Source organism: Haplochromis burtoni, unplaced genomic scaffold, assembly GCF_018398535.1.
Source record: "Haplochromis burtoni strain Fernald_Lab_line unplaced genomic scaffold, NCSU_Asbu1 Contig_1818, whole genome shotgun sequence".
NCBI classification, from domain to species: domain Eukaryota; kingdom Metazoa; phylum Chordata; class Actinopteri; order Cichliformes; family Cichlidae; genus Haplochromis; species Haplochromis burtoni.
In genome coordinates this window covers 5157-21819 of record NW_024584179.1, presented here as the reverse complement: position 1 = coordinate 21819, position 16663 = coordinate 5157, and the positions used below count along the sequence as shown (strand labels likewise).

Sequence of the window (16663 nt, the reverse complement as noted above, 5' to 3'; positions counted from 1 at the left end):
GGGAAAAGCCTGTTCTAACGTTTGAGTCTAAGGTTTATTTTTTAGCACCTGGCGGCTCTTTTTTTTCTTCTCATCCAAAAATACTCTGCACACTCTTTCATGTGATTCAGTTTATTTTGAAAAGTCTCAACAGGATCTTGAGCTTTATTGTGAAAGGTTTATGTGGAAAATAAACAACCGGACACGCGATGGTTTTACCGTTGTTGTTGCTAAGGACAACGCATAAAAACAGGCGCTTTTCTGTCAGTAGTGTGGTAATATTAAATATAAGAGAAGGAGAGAACTTTAAGGAATTAATATAGCCACTACAGTGAACATCAAAACGATGAAAAAATATTGCCGTAAACAGTTTATTTTGCGACACCATGAAATAAACGATGGCATAAAATGAAACGATAGATGTTTTTATATTGTCATCCGATATATATCGTTATATCGAACAGCCCTACTGAATAATGGATCGAATCGATATGGGACCTTTTGAATCGGAATCGAATCCATTCTAGAAATCAGTGATGATACCCAGCCCTATTAACAAGCTAACGTGTTGACGCAGTGCAGCCCCACACAGGGGCGTCTGAGCTAACTTGCTAACGGAGAGTTGCTGTGTTAATGCGGTTATGACACACACACACACACACACAATTTAGTTGACTCTGCAATGAAAGCTGAGTTTGACAGGCTTAAAATCCTATTTTTGCACCAAAATGGGGGATTCCCATAGAACTGGCATATGCTGGCATAAAAAACAAAACAAAACAAGAAGACAACCTCGCTGTTAAAGAGAAGCTCTTGACCAAAACATGCAAATGATTTACCAGTTGGAGATAATGTTTCTGAATTTCTGGAATTTTTTTTTGTTTTGTTTATTTCTTTGTTTGTTTCTTAACAGAAGTCCAGAATATTTGTGCTTTTTTTATCATCTGTTAAGCAGTGCTGAAGTCTTATTTTTTGTAAAAAGACAGGTTGGCCTTTTTATACTGTTACGGCCTCTGGCCTCAGGTGGCCCCTCCTTCCTCTATGGAAATCAAAGGCTACGTTCACACTGCAGGCGAAAGCGCATCAAATCAGATTTTTTTTGACCCTATGCGACCCATATCCGATCATGGTCCGATATTTTCAAATCCGATCTGGGTCACTTTCGTATGTGGTACTGAATCCGATACATATCCGATGTCTCAGAAAGCGACTGCTGTGTGAACGGTCAAGTCGCATTAAATCCGTCTTTTATGTCACTGACACAAGACAGACGCCAATTATCAGCGCCAGAGAAGACATCGCGAACGGTTCCTGGCCATCCGGTGAAACTGCTGGGAAGACAACGTTGGAGAAACGTTAACATTTTATTTGTACTGCATAACCTGCAGGTTCTGACAGAAATCTGCAACTATCCTTTGAAGCACCGCTCCTCTAAAACGGCAATAAGGATCATTATTAGGTTATCTACATTATTATGTAAATAACAAAATAACTTAAAGCAAAAATCGGGAAGCATGAAGTCCGATGTCTTTATATTAAGGCCATCAGTCAAACAATATAGTTTGTTCTGGGTCTAAACAGAGCGCGTTGTGTGTGACGTCTTCTTTTGCGCATGCGGGCCGCTTTGAGCGTTCACACTAGAGCGCGTTTGCTGTCGCATTTTATTTGTAGTGTGAACAAGCAGACAAAAAAATCGGATTTGATCAAAAAATCGGAATTGAGCATTAAGACCTGCAGTGTGAACGTAGCCAAAGTGCTCCAGGACTCACGGGGGATTGGCTGGCCCGGACCTATACCCGCCCCAACTTCATGCAGATCAGAGCGTGTCAGACCACTCACACCATTGGCTGCTGCAGGAGCCTTGAGTACGACAGACCAATGACACAGCTGCCTGCAATTACCTGAGAATATAAAAGGCTGTGGATTCTTCATTCGTGGAGGGACTTGTTGATTCGAACAGACTGTGTAGACTGTCCCTCTTGCCTTTGCCTCCGCCTCCGCCTCCCGTGAGATGTTTAGATGAATAGTGTTCTACTGGTGTTAGTAGTGTTACTTGAGTTGTTTGTTATGTTTGTCTAAAATCCCTCTATTGCCTAGTGAGCTGTTTCACTAACAGTTTTCAGTTGTGTTAATAAACCTCATGTTTTTCTTTTTATCTAACCTCCTGGTCTCTGGGCTCATTTATGTTACATCCGCTGTCGCCTAGCAGAGCCGGGTCGTAACAATACCTGTTGCTTAACATAACCCGTGTGCGTGTTTGTGTGTTTGTGTACGTGTGTGCGTGCGTTAAAAATATCTGTTTGTGCTGAAAAATTCACCAGATATTATTTGAGTGACACTTCTTGCCAGATGACTGACCTCTTGCCAGTGGTGGTGGTGCATGGAGGGGCAGGGTTTGTCCCAAAGGAGCGGATGGAACTGTCCATTTCAGGGGTTTGTGCAGCAGTGCGGACAGGGTACGCTATCCTCAAGGGAGGGGGCAGCAGCATGGATGCTGTGGTGGAGGCTGTGAGCCAGATGGAGAATAACCCTGCCTTCAATGCAGGTAATGGAGAAACTCAGAATTTGTTATGGAAAAAAGTTAAATAAAAGTTAAAAAAAAAAAAATATATATATATATATATATATGATGTTACATATATATATATATATACATATATACATAGTAAGTGAAAATATATGAATGAATGACACTATGAACAGAGAGAAATGAATATATTACCTTTTTTGTTTGTTTGGACAGTGAGATGGTGTAAGAAAATTGTAAATATTGGGTTGCACAAGGAATCAAATTCAAATGGTTAAAAAAACACTGCACAAAAAAATATGACCAATATACCACACAAATGTTTCTTATTTGATTTTATATATTTCACTGATGTTGTGGTATTTCTTTTGTGAAAGTAAAGCAGTCAATAAGAATTTGTTGGGATGAGAAGAAACAAACAGTTTAGTTGTTGAGTAAACCTGCTGCGTGTAGCTCTGATCACCTAAGAGACACCAACAGGCCATATGTCACTGCAGGACACTAAAGATTCTTGGAGCTGCATCATTTCTCAATTCATATTTTAGGCTGTGGGTCAGTGCTGAACATCAAAGGAGAGGTGGAGATGGATGCTATCGTGATGGATGGCAAAACACTGGCAAGCGGAGCAGTGTCCGCAGTACGCAACATAGCTAACCCCATCCAGCTAGCAAGACTTGTTATGGACAAGGTATGCATGTTTCTCCTGACTGAACTGCAGGAACTGTGTGGAATCATGTTTACAGCTGTAGCTATGATTCCTTCTTCTGATAAGAACAAAATTCTATATGCTTGAACTGAAACCGTTAGTATAGTCTGGACGAAGCACAGTATTTCAAATGTGCTCTGTAACTGTTTACAGTGTGAACTTTGATCTTTGCTTCAGACCAGTCACGCGTATCTGACAGCCGAAGGTGCTAATCAGTTTGCTCGATCCATGGGGATCGAGGAGGTCCCCCAGGAGTCCCTCATCACTGAGTATTCCCGCATGCGCTGGAGGAAGAACCTTGCACCTGATGCCAACCCTGTGGAGTGCCAAATGTGAGACACAACAGTTTTAAGCTTGCTAGCATTCATTTTTTTAAAGTAATATGAAATGAAATGACCCCTTTTAGTATGTAACCGATCAATAGACATCTCTGCCGTGCACGCACTGATCCATAAGCTCACTGTGTTGCATAATGTGGACCCTGACTTCCTTCACTCACGTCTCTTAGTGTAGATAAAGGGAGGAAGCGAGTCTTTGCAGGACTTACACAAACCCAGAAAGATGTTATCTCACTTTGAATTTTAAAAAAAGACTGAAAAGGAATATTTGGCAACTAATTGGGTAAATTAACAGCAGGTCAGCAAAATGATTGGGTATTTAAAAAACAAACATCTTAGAGAAGCAGAGCTTTTCCAGTCCTTTATACCAGTCTGTAGAAAACTGCACAGACGTTGGTGTTGAGCAGTTAAACAAGAGTACCTAATGAAGTGGCCGCTGAGTGTATTTGACACACGGAGAGGAAAAAGCAAAACAGAACAAAGAACTAGAGCTCTCACATATGTTCTGCTGCTCTGCTCTCTTTTGTAGGGGGAAGGCAGGCACGGTTGGTGCAGTAGCAGTTGACTTAGAGGGCAACTTAGCCTGTGCAACTTCCACTGGTGGGATGCTGAACAAGATGGAAGGTCGGGTGGGTGACACCCCCATCATAGGTCAGTTCACGCATGCCTGGTAATTATTTACATGCAGTTGTAATCGTTTTTGTGTCTTCGCTGAGCTTTTAACCTTTAGCCAGTCTTAAATGAATAGTTATTTAGTGAACAATGGGAGTATGGTTAATATTTGATTCAATTCTAGGTTACCTAAGAATGTTTTGTTAGACAGCAGCAGGAAAAAAACTTCTGACCTAAATTGTATTTAAACATAGGTGTATGCTGTGATATCAGTGGCTAAATCCTAGTCTAGTTTGGTAAACGGCAGCAACTTGCTTTTGGTAGTTGCGTCAATCCCATCTAATCTGTCACTATCGATAAATGAGTGACAGGAGTATTTTTTTGAAACAAATGCTTGAATTAAAAAAAAAAAAAAAGACTGTCTGCAAAACTTGGGCAAAATGTCCGAAACTAGTGCAGAACATTGATTAAAGAGACAAATGTGCAGAATCAAAGTTTTAAAGCAGTGGGCTGCTTTGCAAAAGGAACTGGAACTTATTTCATTCATTTGATTACAACAACCAAAAGTCTGAATCACAACAGTGTTGCTGCCTGCTGTGGTTCAGTTCAAGCAAATTTAAGGGAAAGCCTTAGTCTTCCATCTAGTGAAATAAATGTGTAACTGCATCCATGTGCAGGTGAGACTTCAAAAAATGTTTTTAATAACAACCTCTTCAACATTTCATAGCAGAGCCTATTTATTGACAGTATTAAATGTCCAAATGCTGTTTCAAGAACATACAAGGTGGCATGTAGATAGACTGTATATAAAAGACAGATGTATTCAGTCTGACACCCATGTGTCACCCAAGTGGCTTGCTCAATGTATTTAGTGTTTCAACTGCGACAATGTTGCACAAACGGCCATAATATTAGCCAAAATATTACATTCAAATGTTCCAAAAGGCACCAAAACTGCAAACTCAGTGGGGAGATCAGACTCAAATGAATGTAAGTAAGGTTGTGCCATAAACTGTATGTTACATCTGCAATAGTGTTGATACAAGCAATGCCATCTGCACCTTCTCCAGCTGCTTCACACAACATTCATATCCCCCGCCTCTCACTAGCAGCAGAACACACCTCCCTGGTCCTTATAAGGCATTTTGGGAGGTCAGTAAAGCTCCTGTTTCACAACATCAAAATATTAAACAGTCATCATAAATGTTATGATGCTCGTCTGGTGCACATAATAACATTAGCCGTTCAATTATTAGAATTGTGACTACACAACAGCAGCATTAGCCATCTGTCAGTTTATCATTAAAGACACGGCTAAAATCTGTTCTCCCAGGGCTGCCTCTGGGTGTTGCCAGTGTTTTCATAAAGCTTCCAAACCTGCTTATAGCTGCAGGAAGATCCAGAGAACAGCTCAGTAAGCTGTGCAGGACGGCTGAAATATTTTGTCTTTGTCAGGGTCTGGAGGGTATGCTGACAACCAGTCAGGAGCAGTGTCCACCACAGGCCACGGTGAGACCATCATGAAGATTACACTGGCCAGACTCATCCTGTTCCACATGGAGCAAGGTAACACACACACACACACACACACACTTGTTTTCATATCTTAGTAAATACATCTCATTGACATAATGCTTTCCCCAGCGCTTACCCTGACCCTAACCATCAAAAATGAATGCCTAACCATAACCTAGTTGTAACCCAGACACTAAAACCACACTTTGAGCTTAAAAAATGCCTTCAGACTTGTGGGGATGGGCATCTTGTCCCCGTGAGTGACTGTTGGTCCCCAAAAGTATAGTAGCATGCCAATTTTCTGTCCTCACAAAGATGTCTAAACATATACACACACACACAAATCTGAGCCACTGTGGCTGAGGGGGTTGAGAACCAGCTGCGAGGTTGGTAACACTTTGCCACACACAGCTTCAGCTCTCATATTTGATTTATTTACATCCAGAAAAAAACTAAAACTCCTCAGAGGAGCCGCGACTAAGCCTTTTTACCCATGGGACTTGCACGCACTGTTTCTGGGGTCCTGGAAGCTATTTGGACCTAGGTTTTTGTTTGTTTTTCCTTGATTTGCCCTTCACTGTAGCAGTATACCAATTATCCCAGTAAAGCTCTTCTTGTTTTCTTCCTGTAACCAAGTTTTGACTTTAGCACAAATGCTAACTGTAACAATGAGCCTCTCTCCAGACTGTTCAATTAAAACAAAAAGAGTTAAAGTGCTGTTTCTTGTGTCTCCTCTTTTGTCAGGTCGGTCGGTAGAAGATGCCAGTGACTTGGGCCTGGCCTGCATGCAGTCCAGACTTGGGGGGCTAGGCGGGGTAGTGACAGTGGATCCTCAGGGCCACTGGGCTGCCCGCTTCAGCAGCAACTACATGTCGTGGGCTGCAGCCCAGAGGGATATTGTGCACTATGGCCAGTACTCTGGAGAACACTTCACCCAAAGCATCAACTGATGGATGTTGTTGTTCTTTTTTTTAACTATCATTTTTAAGAGAGAATTTGATACTACTTGGACAACAAAAGAAATTCAGTACAAGTTTATCCGGGTGCTAAGATAGATGGTCATTGTGCATTTGATTAAAACACAAAGTTATAACACAAAATGTTTTTATCCGCAAAGGCTTACAGAGCCTATGAATTCTAGGCTGGAACTAATTTCAGATTACACTCTTAAAACTGATCTTTAATGCAGTCTTAACATTGCCTTAGTGCTTGTGATTGGTGATTGCTAACATACATCAGGCCTAGCAAGGGCTTTATTTAGGATAAATGGTATTAAGCAATAAGTTCAAAATCACCAGTAAATCATGTGTAAATGATTGTTTTTGGCAGCATTGTACCAGGGACCAAGTCCAGACCGTAACCGTGAATACCCATGAACGTTTTTTTATTGTATGTTCATTAAGTTCAGGTTTCGAGTGAGTCTGTGCAGGAAGCAAAGTGGACACGAGTCCTGTAGGTCCTGTACAGGACTTAAGAACTCCAAGCCATTCATTTGATCTCATTTCTTAAGAATAAAATTACAGAGTTGTTTAAATTTCTTGATTGAAAAAAAGAGTTTTCGTGAGATTTCTTTAAATGAATGTCATTTTGAATGTTTGAATGGCAATCACTGCAAAATAAATCGGAAACTGAAAATGTGGTGTGGGGACTTTAAATAAACTGAATCGAAATATTTGTGAATGTGATCTTCAGATGTTTTATTTTTACCGTTTTTGTGTTAATGTGATGTCAGTGTAAATTACTGAACCTCTTCAGCTTCCACTAATCTGCTCTTTGATGACGTTGTGCAATCAAGTATTGTGAACATTTTATAGAGAACTGCTGCCTTGCTGCTTTATGTGTGTTAAATGTGCTGGCGGATGAACTGACCCAGTGTCTGTGAAGAGCTGCTGATCACATAATGATAGCCATTACAATCAGTATTAACAATCTTTGTTTCTTCTTGGAGTTCTCTATTTCTCTTATATCTAAAATAAGAGTCTGGATGGACAAGAGGCTGTTTTACGCGTCGGTTTGTGCAACAACGACGGTAAAACCATCGTGTCGCTCCGCCATTCGCTTGTTTTATTTCTCACAAACTTTTCACAAAAGAAGCATCATATCCTTTTCAGGCTTTTCAAAATAAAACATGTAATAACTATAAATGGCGCTAACATTCCGGCCCCTAATTCTTACTGCTAAGGCATAACAATTACATATTAACACAATAAAGCGTCATTTAATATCAACACTCAGAATCTAACTGGCTTAACCAAACATTATATGAAACATAAGTCATATGTGTTGAACATAAATCTGTTACACATGAGGCTGAGATTCAAACTGTTGCCTCCATTTCAAGCAATTAACATAACTTGTCGATAGGCCTCTCCAAAACGCTCGTTTTGGTTTTGACAAACACGTCTGACAAGTCCATGTGAGTCTGGAACTGATTTCTCAACCTTTCCCATTAACCAGGAACTTCTTGGTGCACTGTCATCAACTATGAGAACAACATCTCCTGGTCTCAGATTTCTCCTAGTCACTAACCACTTCTGTCTTTCTTGTAGAAGCGGCAAATACTCTTTATTCCAACGCTTCCAAAAAATGTCTGACAGGTACTGCACCTGTCTCCACCTTTTTTTTTTTGCATACAAGTCCTCTCTTTGAAACAATCCAGGTGGCAGTACTGGCTGCCCTTTAAGAAGAAGTAGATGATTGGGTGTAAGTGCGTCTAAATCATTGGGGTCATTAGCCGCTCTTGTTATTGGCCTGCCGTTGACAAATGCTTCAACTTCACATAGCAATGTCCGCAAACATACATCATCCAGAGGTTGCTGCTTTAGGATCTGGTTAAGAATTCTCCTAACTGAGCGAATTTGCCTCTCCCAGATTCCTCCAAAAATGTGACCATGCTGGGGGGTTAAATATCCAGGTGATGCCCTTTTCCATGAGCATTTCTGAGATTTTTGAATGATTCCATCCCTTGCTTGCTTCACGCATTTCCTTTTCTGCACCCACAAGGTTAGTGCCATTGTCTGATCTCATGACAGACACTTGACCTCGTCTTGCAATAAACCTCCTGAATGCATTTATGCAAGAATCAGTCTCAAGTGAGTGGGCAACTTCTATGTGTATTGCTCTAACAGCAAGACATGTAAACAATACACCATATTGCTTAACTCTGCTGCGCCCATGCTTGACCTCAAAAGGTCCAAAATAGTCTATGCCCACTTTGTGAATGGAGGTTTGTCAGGAATCAGGCGATCTTGTGGCAAGTTTGCCATTCTTTGTTCACCAGGTTTCGCAGATGTCCTTCTACATGTTACACACTTTGACAGGATCTTTCTTATTGCTGAATCTGCCTGTGGAATCCAGAATCTCAGCCTGGATAATGTGTAATTCCTTCCTCCATGACCTGTTTCTTGGTGAATGTGTCTCAGAATCAAAGTAGAAACATGATGACCTTTAGGGAGAATCACTGGATGCTTAACATCGGCTGGTAGTGCAGACTCATGCAACCTACCGCCAACCCTTAAAACTCCATCCTGGACAAAAGGATCCAGCTTCACAATGTGACTGCTCCTTTTAAGCTTGTCACCTTTTTGAAGACTTGCAATTTCTTCTGCGAAGCTTTGATTTTGACAAAACTTAACAATCTCAGTTTCTCCCTTTGCAACATCTGCAGTAGTAAGTGAAGATCCCTTAATACATTTTTTGAACTGCTGCATTTGACCTGCAACCTTTTCAGATTTCCTTTTGCTGCTTTCACAGCCACTTGCTTGTGACATGAGAAGCTTCCGATGTGCACTTAACCTGCGAAGCAGCTGCTTGAACATAAGTATCCAGGAAACTGCCTTTTTTAGACGGTACCAGTCTGAATAGTGAGAGATCAGTTTGTTTACTGGATTTTCATGTAATTTTGTAACATCCACACTCATCACCTCTTTGACGTTCAACATCATTTTTTGGTGTTTCTTTAATGTCCGGTGGAATTGGCCAGTTTTTCTTATCTTTTGTCAAAAACTCTGGCCCAGCAATCCCGTTTGAACACTTCATGAATGTGTCTGTGTTCATTCCACTTGAAGCGTGGTCAGCAGGGTTTAATTCAGAGTTCACATACATCCACTGACTTGGTTTTGTGTTGTCTCTAATAAGTGACACTCTATTTGCTACAAATGTCTTAAATCTGATGTTCTCGCTGGAAATGTACTTTAAAACAGTGGTACTGTCAGACCAAAACACAGATTCTTCTTGTGGCATTTGCAGCTCCTTTCTCATGAGCTTGTGCATTTTTACAGCAACTGCAGCTGCTGTCAACTCCAGACGTGGAATTGTCATCTGCTTCAGAGGGGACACTCTGGACTTGCCAAAAATGAATGAGCAGTGAGTTTCTCTTTTCTGGTTTGTGATACGGAGGTAAGTAACGTCTCCACAACCTCTCTCACTGCCATCAGCGAAGTGGTGCAATTGTGTAGATATGACCACTCCAAATCCAGCAGGTTTCAAACACCTGTTGACGGTAAAGCCATGAAGTTTTGAAAGCTCTGAATGCCAAACTTGTGACCTTTAAGCCAGTTCAGCTGGGATTTCCTCATCCCATGAGATCTTCCTGCCACATAGCTCTCGCAGGATGATTTTTGCTGTCAGAATGACAGGAGACAAAAAGCCCAATGGGTCATATATTGCACTTACAAATGACAGGATGCCTCGCCTAGTCTTTGGCACAGGTTTTTCAGTTATCCTGATCTTGAATACATCTGCCTCTGTGCACCAGTTCACTCCTAAGACTCTTTCATCTGGTAGTGCATCATGTCTCAAATCCAAATCTTTAATCTCTTTTGCTCTTTCCTTTTCAGGAATAGAAGCAAGGACAACTCTGCTGTTGCTCATCCACTTTGTTAAGTGAAATCCTCCACTCTCACACAATGCAGTCAGGTCCCTGACCATAGTACATGCCTCTGTTTCATCTGAAACTGACAGAAGACAATCATCTACATAAAAATTGTTCAGAACAGCATTAACTGCTGCTAGTGGCATTTTTTCTTTAGCATCTTCTGCTGCTTTGTTTAGTGCATAGTTTGCACAGCTTGGGGAGGATGTTGCCCCAAACAAGTGCACCATCATTTTGTATTCTTGCAGAGGTTCATTCAAGTTCCCATCTGGCCACCAGAGAAAACGCAAAAGATCACTGTCCTCTGGAGGTACTCGCACCTGGTGATACATAGCTTCTATGTCTGACATCAAGGCAATGTGATCCCACCTAAACCTTGTTAGTACCCCAATCAGTGTGTTCGTTAGGTCTGGCCCCTGCAAGAGTTCTTCGTTCAGTGATTTCCCTTGAAAGGATGCTGCACAGTCAAAAACTACACGGAGTTTTCTTTTCTGGGGGTGGTACACCCCATGGTGTGGTATGTACCAAACTCTCTCATTTTCAGGGGTAGTCTTTGTGTTTGGTACCTGAACTGCGTAGCCTTTATTCAGCAAGTCAGACATGAAGCTCTGATACTCCTTGTGAAACTCTGTGTTTCTGATTAATTTTCTTTTCAGATTCTCTGCCCTCTGCATTACTGCACTGCGGTTGTTTGGCATTTTGACAGCTTTGTTTCTCAAAGGAAGACCTATGCTATAATGACCATTAATCCTTCCAGCTGTGCCATTGACAGAATCCATAAACATGATGTCTTCTCGTGACATTTCCTGTTTTTCCTCAGAAGCTTTCTCTGGAAAATCATAGTTGAGCTGTTGCATCAAAAGATTCTCAACATTAGTGACAGAGATGCGATTTACTGAAACACTCAGCTCTCTGTCAGAAGGAGTAGAGCAAGAATCTCTCTTGAGAGGGCCATTGATAACCCAACCCAGGACTGTTCGAACAGCATATGGACCGTTATCGTTACTATGAATAATCTCCCATGGTTCCATAGCCTTGTGCACATCACATCCTATCAAAAGTCCAATGTCTGCGTCTGAATGTGGGAACTTGATTTGCCGAAGATGTGGCCACCTTTTTTTTTTTTTTTTTTTCCTGTCCCGTTTGGCTCTTTTGCCATCAGAATTTGTTGTCTAAAGGCAAAGAAAGATGCCCAACGGATTTACTTTACCAAATTGACCATCCCAGCCTTGCCATAATGGTCCATTTGATTCACCTTTTATTGTTTATTTTATTTTCACTTGCTGAATACGGGACAGACTTGACTGGGGGAAAGAAGGGGAGAAAGAAAGAGGGAAAGAGAAACAGCTGAGAAGAGGGACGGGGGAGAAGGGCAAAAAACAAAAACCAACAGAATGGGCAGGAAAAAAATGCAATCTTGGATCACCTGCTTGAGAAAGAAAAAAGAAAACAAGCAGAAGAGAACAAGAGTAATAGAATAAACAACATCACAATGATATATGGGAATATGACAGTAAATACTAAATATTAAACATTATTGTGCAGCACATAAGATCAACAGAACACAGTGTGCTTTGAGGTAGGAGCCAAAAAGGGTGTAGTTTGTGGGTGTGATCACCCGTGTGTACACCTGTGAGCATGGACGCGCTTGTTTTTTTAAAAGGTTCCTTCATGTAATGATCTGCTAGAGGGTGTGGGGGGGCCACTGCCCCGTCCTCCAGGGCATGAAGCAGGTATGGAGGAGATCAAAACTCCAGACATCCAGAGGCCCCCAGAACACAAGAGACCAAGGAAGACCAACAGAGGGGCAGCCGCGCCACTGTCCCAGTAAGAGCTGAGGAGAGTCCCAGATGAGGGCTCACTCAGCAGCCGCGGAGCAGAAGCCAGGGGGAGTTGCAGTGACGCGCCCGTGAGCTCCGCCGGCAGCCAGCCGTGCCTGAGTGACCGAGCCCCAGGCCGAGAGGCCCCGATAAGCGGCCGCCAAGGAGTGAGCCGGTGTGTACCTGGACGCCCATCCCCGGACACAAAGAACCACCAACGCACCGATGTCTGAGGGAGTCCGCCACTGGCAGGGGAAGTGGTGGTGGGGGGAGATAGGCCTCCAAACCTTGGAGGGCCTGAGATGTCCCCAGAGAGGTGGCGTCTGACACCCAACCTGACATATAGACACAGACATACAGTGGCAAACAGTATTAGTCAGCCACCATGCAAGTTCCCCACCTAAAATGATGACAGAGGTCAGTAATTTGCACCAGAGGTACACTTCAACTGTGAGAGACAGAATGTGAAAAAAAAAAATCCATGAATCCACATGGTAGGATTTGTAAAGAATTTATTCGTAAATCAGGGTGGAAAATAAGTATTTGGTCAATAACAAAAATACAACTCAATACTTTGTAACATAACCTTTGTTGGCAATAACAGAGGTCAAACGTTTACTATAGGTCTTTACCAGGTTTGCACACACAGTAGCTGGTATTTTGGCCCATTCCTCCATGCAGATCTTCTCGAGAGCAGTGATGTTTTGGGGCTGTCGCCGAGCAACATCGGACTTTCAACTCCCGCCACAGATTTTCTATGGGGTTGAGGTCTGGAGACTGGCTAGGCCACTCCAGGACTTTCAAATGCTTCTTACGGAGCCACTCCTTTGTTGCCCGGGCGGTGTGTTTTGGATCATTGTCATGTTGGAAGACCCAGCCTCGTTTCATCTTCAAAGTTCTCACTGATGGAAGGAGGTTTTGGCTCAAAATCTCACGATACATGGCCCCATTCATTCTGTCCTTAACACGGATCAGTCGTCCTGTCCCCTTGGCAGAAAAACAGCCCCATAGCATGATGTTTCCACCCCCATGCTTCACAGTAGGTATGGTGTTCTTGGGATGCAACTCAGTATTCTTCTTCCTCCAAACACGACGAGTTGAGTTTATACAAAAAGTTCTACTTTGGTTTCATCTGACCACATGACATTCTCCCAATCCTCTGCTGTATCATCCATGTGCTCTCTGGCAAACTTCAGACGGGCCTGGACATGCACTGGCTTCAGCAGCGGAACACGTCTGGCACTGCGGGATTTGATTCCCTGCCGTTGTAGTGTGTTACTGATGGTGACCTTTGTTACTTTGGTCCCAGCTCTCTGCAGGTCATTCACCAGGTCCCCCCGTGTGGTTCTGGGATCTTTGCTCACCGTTCTCATGATCATTTTGACCCCACGGGATGAGATCTTGCGTGGAGCCCCAGATCGAGGGAGATTATCAGTGGTCTTGTATGTCTTCCATTTTCTGATGATTGCTCCCACAGTTGATTTTTTCACACCAAGCTGCTTGCCTATTGTAGATTCACTCTTCCCAGTCTGGTGCAGGTCTACAATACTTTTCCTGGTGTCCTTCGAAAGCTCTTTGGTCTTGGCCATGGCGGAGTTTGGAGTCTGACTGTTTGAGGCTGTGGACAGGTGTCTTTTATACAGATGATGAGTTCAAACAGGTGCCATTCATACAGGTAACGAGTGGGGGACAGAAAAGCTTCTTACAGAAGACGTTACAGGTCTGTGAGAGCCAGAGATTTTCCTTGTTTGAGGTGACCAAATACTTATTTTCCACCCTAATTTACGAATAAATTCTTTACAAATCCTACCATGTGAATTCATGGATTTTTTTTTCACATTCTGTCTCTCACAGTTGAAGTGTACCTCTGGTGCAAATTACTGACCTCTGTCATCATTTTAAGTGGGGGAACTTGCACAATCGGTGGCTGACTAAATACTTTTTTGCCCCACTGTATACAGGCACACACAGCAACATCCATTCCCACCCTCATGCTCTCATATGCACTTACTCCACACTCAACCAACGTGGAGACAGACATAAAGAGACGCTGTACACACGATCACACTCCCCAAGCGTACTCTACAACCGGGTCTAGGTGCCCTTGCCCCTGGAGGGGGGAACTGCACCCAGACCCAGGTGGTGTTCCCTTTTCCCTGCGGTGGGGGGAGGCAGACCGCCCCGACTCCGCAGCAGCAGGAAGGCCCACACTCCAGACCGCAGTCGGACGGCCAACTCCTCCTCCTAGCCCCCCCGCTCCAGCAGGCTCGCAGAGAATGGGGGTGAGAGAAGACTCCAAACCTCCCTCCACCCGCTCATTGTAGTGTTGATGCATGTGTGTTCTAAGGTGCATTTAAAACCCAGGAGGGCATGGAGCTACCTGCCAGAGAGCAGCAGGTAAGCGCATAGATGTGGCCACCTTTTTAAGTCATCCTGTGTAGGGATGTTCTCTCTAGACACTGGAATGTCTGCATGAGTGTAAATGTCAGGAAGATCTATGTAGGTGTTCTCATTTAAACCACACACTTCTAATCCTGACAGGTGGTAACTTGTCACCATCTTTTCTTGTCCCATTGTGCGAAGCATGAATTTTGTCTTCTTACCTTCTACACCCAGTTGTCTCATCAGCTTTTCTGAACAAAACGTGGCTTGGCTCCCATTGTCCATGAATGCATAAGTCTCAATCAACTTATTGCCTTTCTTCAACTTAACCCACACAGGAATGATCGATAACACATGAATGCCTTTTCCGGCCCCTGTGGCTCCACAAATTCTGCCTGAAGTGTGTGTTTCATCACTTGTTGTGGGAATGTCTGAGACATTTCTCTGGATGCAATCTTCTGCCTTACTGTCCTCCTCCTTTGTCCAATGAAGCATACTTGGATGTCTCTTAGAGCAGTACTCACACAATGATCTTTTCTTACAGTCCTTACTCAGATGACCTTGTGTCCGACATGCAAAGCACAGACCCTTTGCTTTAAGGAACTCTAGTCTTTCTTTGTAAGGCTGGTTTCTGACCTTTTGACATTCTGCCAGTGTATGGAGTTTTTCACAGTATATGCATGGTTTCTGGAAGGCATTGCTAGTGTGACAAGAAGCACTTTTATTAATTTCAGGTGACCTTTCATTTGCAGCTTGTGTTACACTTGTAGCAAATGTGCTTCCCCTTTGCCTGGATGATCTAGTCATTCTCACATTTGCAGATGACTTTGCTTTGTCTTCAGCATCCTTAATGTCACCATACAAAGGATCTGCAGCTATTTTTGCTTGTCTGTTTATGAATCTAACCAGATCTGAGAACTTTGCTCTCCTTCCACTTGTTTCTTGAATGTCAAAGGCAGAGACTCTCCACATTTCTCTCATTTTGTATGGCAGTTTAGAGACAATAACTCTGAGGTTCGTGGGGATCTCCATCTCTTGCAGTTGACTGATGTCTTGCATTGCATTGTTACAACCAGTGAGAAACAGTGAATAGCTATGAAGAGCCTTTGCATCATCTGTTTTGATTTGTGGCCAATTGAATGCTCTGTTCATGTAGGCAGGTCTCACACTTTTTCCGCATGTAGCTACTTATAAAATGACCAAGTCAAAATGATCTACCCACTACAAAAATCCAAAACATATACTTATTTATAAATATATTGAGGATTCTTTATATCTACAATGTATATACATGCATAACCGCAATATCCAATATTTCACAACACAATTAACAATGTAAATTTTTTGTCATTACCTGAGTTTACTCTGATGACTTGCACTGAATTGAATCAGCCAGGGATGCATAGTCCGGACAGTAGCTGCTGACGGCCAGCCTCAAACACACTTCCAAATGTTCATCAGTCATGGTGGAACGGTACTTGGACTTAATGATCTTCATGTGGGAAAATGATGACTCACATAAATAAGTGGAGCCGAATAATGCAGTCAAAGAGGCAGCACATTTCCTCATGTTGGGGTACTTTACTTCTGTGAGTAAGTTCCAGAACTGTCCATGATCTCTGGACTTCAGCTCAATGTCGGCTTGTAGTGTCAAAATCTCATCTTCCACTCCAGAAGAGTTCAGGTGAAATAGTTTTGCAATTTTTGATGCGAGTGAATCGACCTCAGCATCTTCCCGAAAAGGATAGCACATGAAGGTAGCGACTGGCTCGAGCAAAGAAAAGTCTTGAAAGCGTTTGTCAAACTCTGACAGACAATTGTCAATCTGCTCTGTGTAGCGTGCACTGTCAAGTTGCAAACAGGCCATCCCCTGCATCTCCAGCTCTGACGCCAGGTTTTGAAAGTTTATCA

At 42.7% G+C, this 16663-nt stretch overlaps 2 protein-coding genes across 2 annotated transcripts; one reads left to right on the top strand and one right to left on the bottom strand.

Moving 5' to 3' along the window:
• Positions 1–2120: 2120 nt before the first annotated feature.
• LOC102289207 (asparaginase and isoaspartyl peptidase 1) lies at positions 2121–7362 on the top strand (the record flags this gene model as incomplete). The annotated part of the gene is given in 6 exon segments (XM_042217327.1): positions 2121–2524; positions 3052–3194; positions 3390–3544; positions 4080–4201; positions 5618–5728; positions 6422–7362. Coding segments are annotated over 6 exon segments (933 nt in total). The 3' UTR covers positions 6628–7362.
• Positions 7363–7475: 113 nt separating this feature from the next.
• On the bottom strand, positions 7476–15899 carry LOC121813514. The gene is made up of 2 exons (XM_042217326.1): positions 14790–15899; positions 7476–11663 (listed from the first exon to the last, which is right to left on the bottom strand). Exons 1-2 carry the CDS (start codon positions 15809–15811, stop codon positions 10226–10228), a joined length of 2460 nt encoding a protein of 819 aa, XP_042073260.1. The 5' UTR covers positions 15812–15899; the 3' UTR covers positions 7476–10225.
• Positions 15900–16663: the final 764 nt, after the last annotated feature.

What these genes read in the sequence shown, in the direction of transcription:
- LOC121813514 (XM_042217326.1), bottom strand. Translation starts at nt 15,811, where the DNA reads ATGCAAGACATCAGTCAACTGCAAGAGATGGAGATCCCCACGAACCTC. An exon ending in ACACAGGATGACTTAAAAAG is followed by an intron (nt 11,664 to 14,789) that starts GTGGCCACATCT and finishes AAAAAAAAAAAG; the next exon opens with GTGGCCACATCTTCGGCAAA.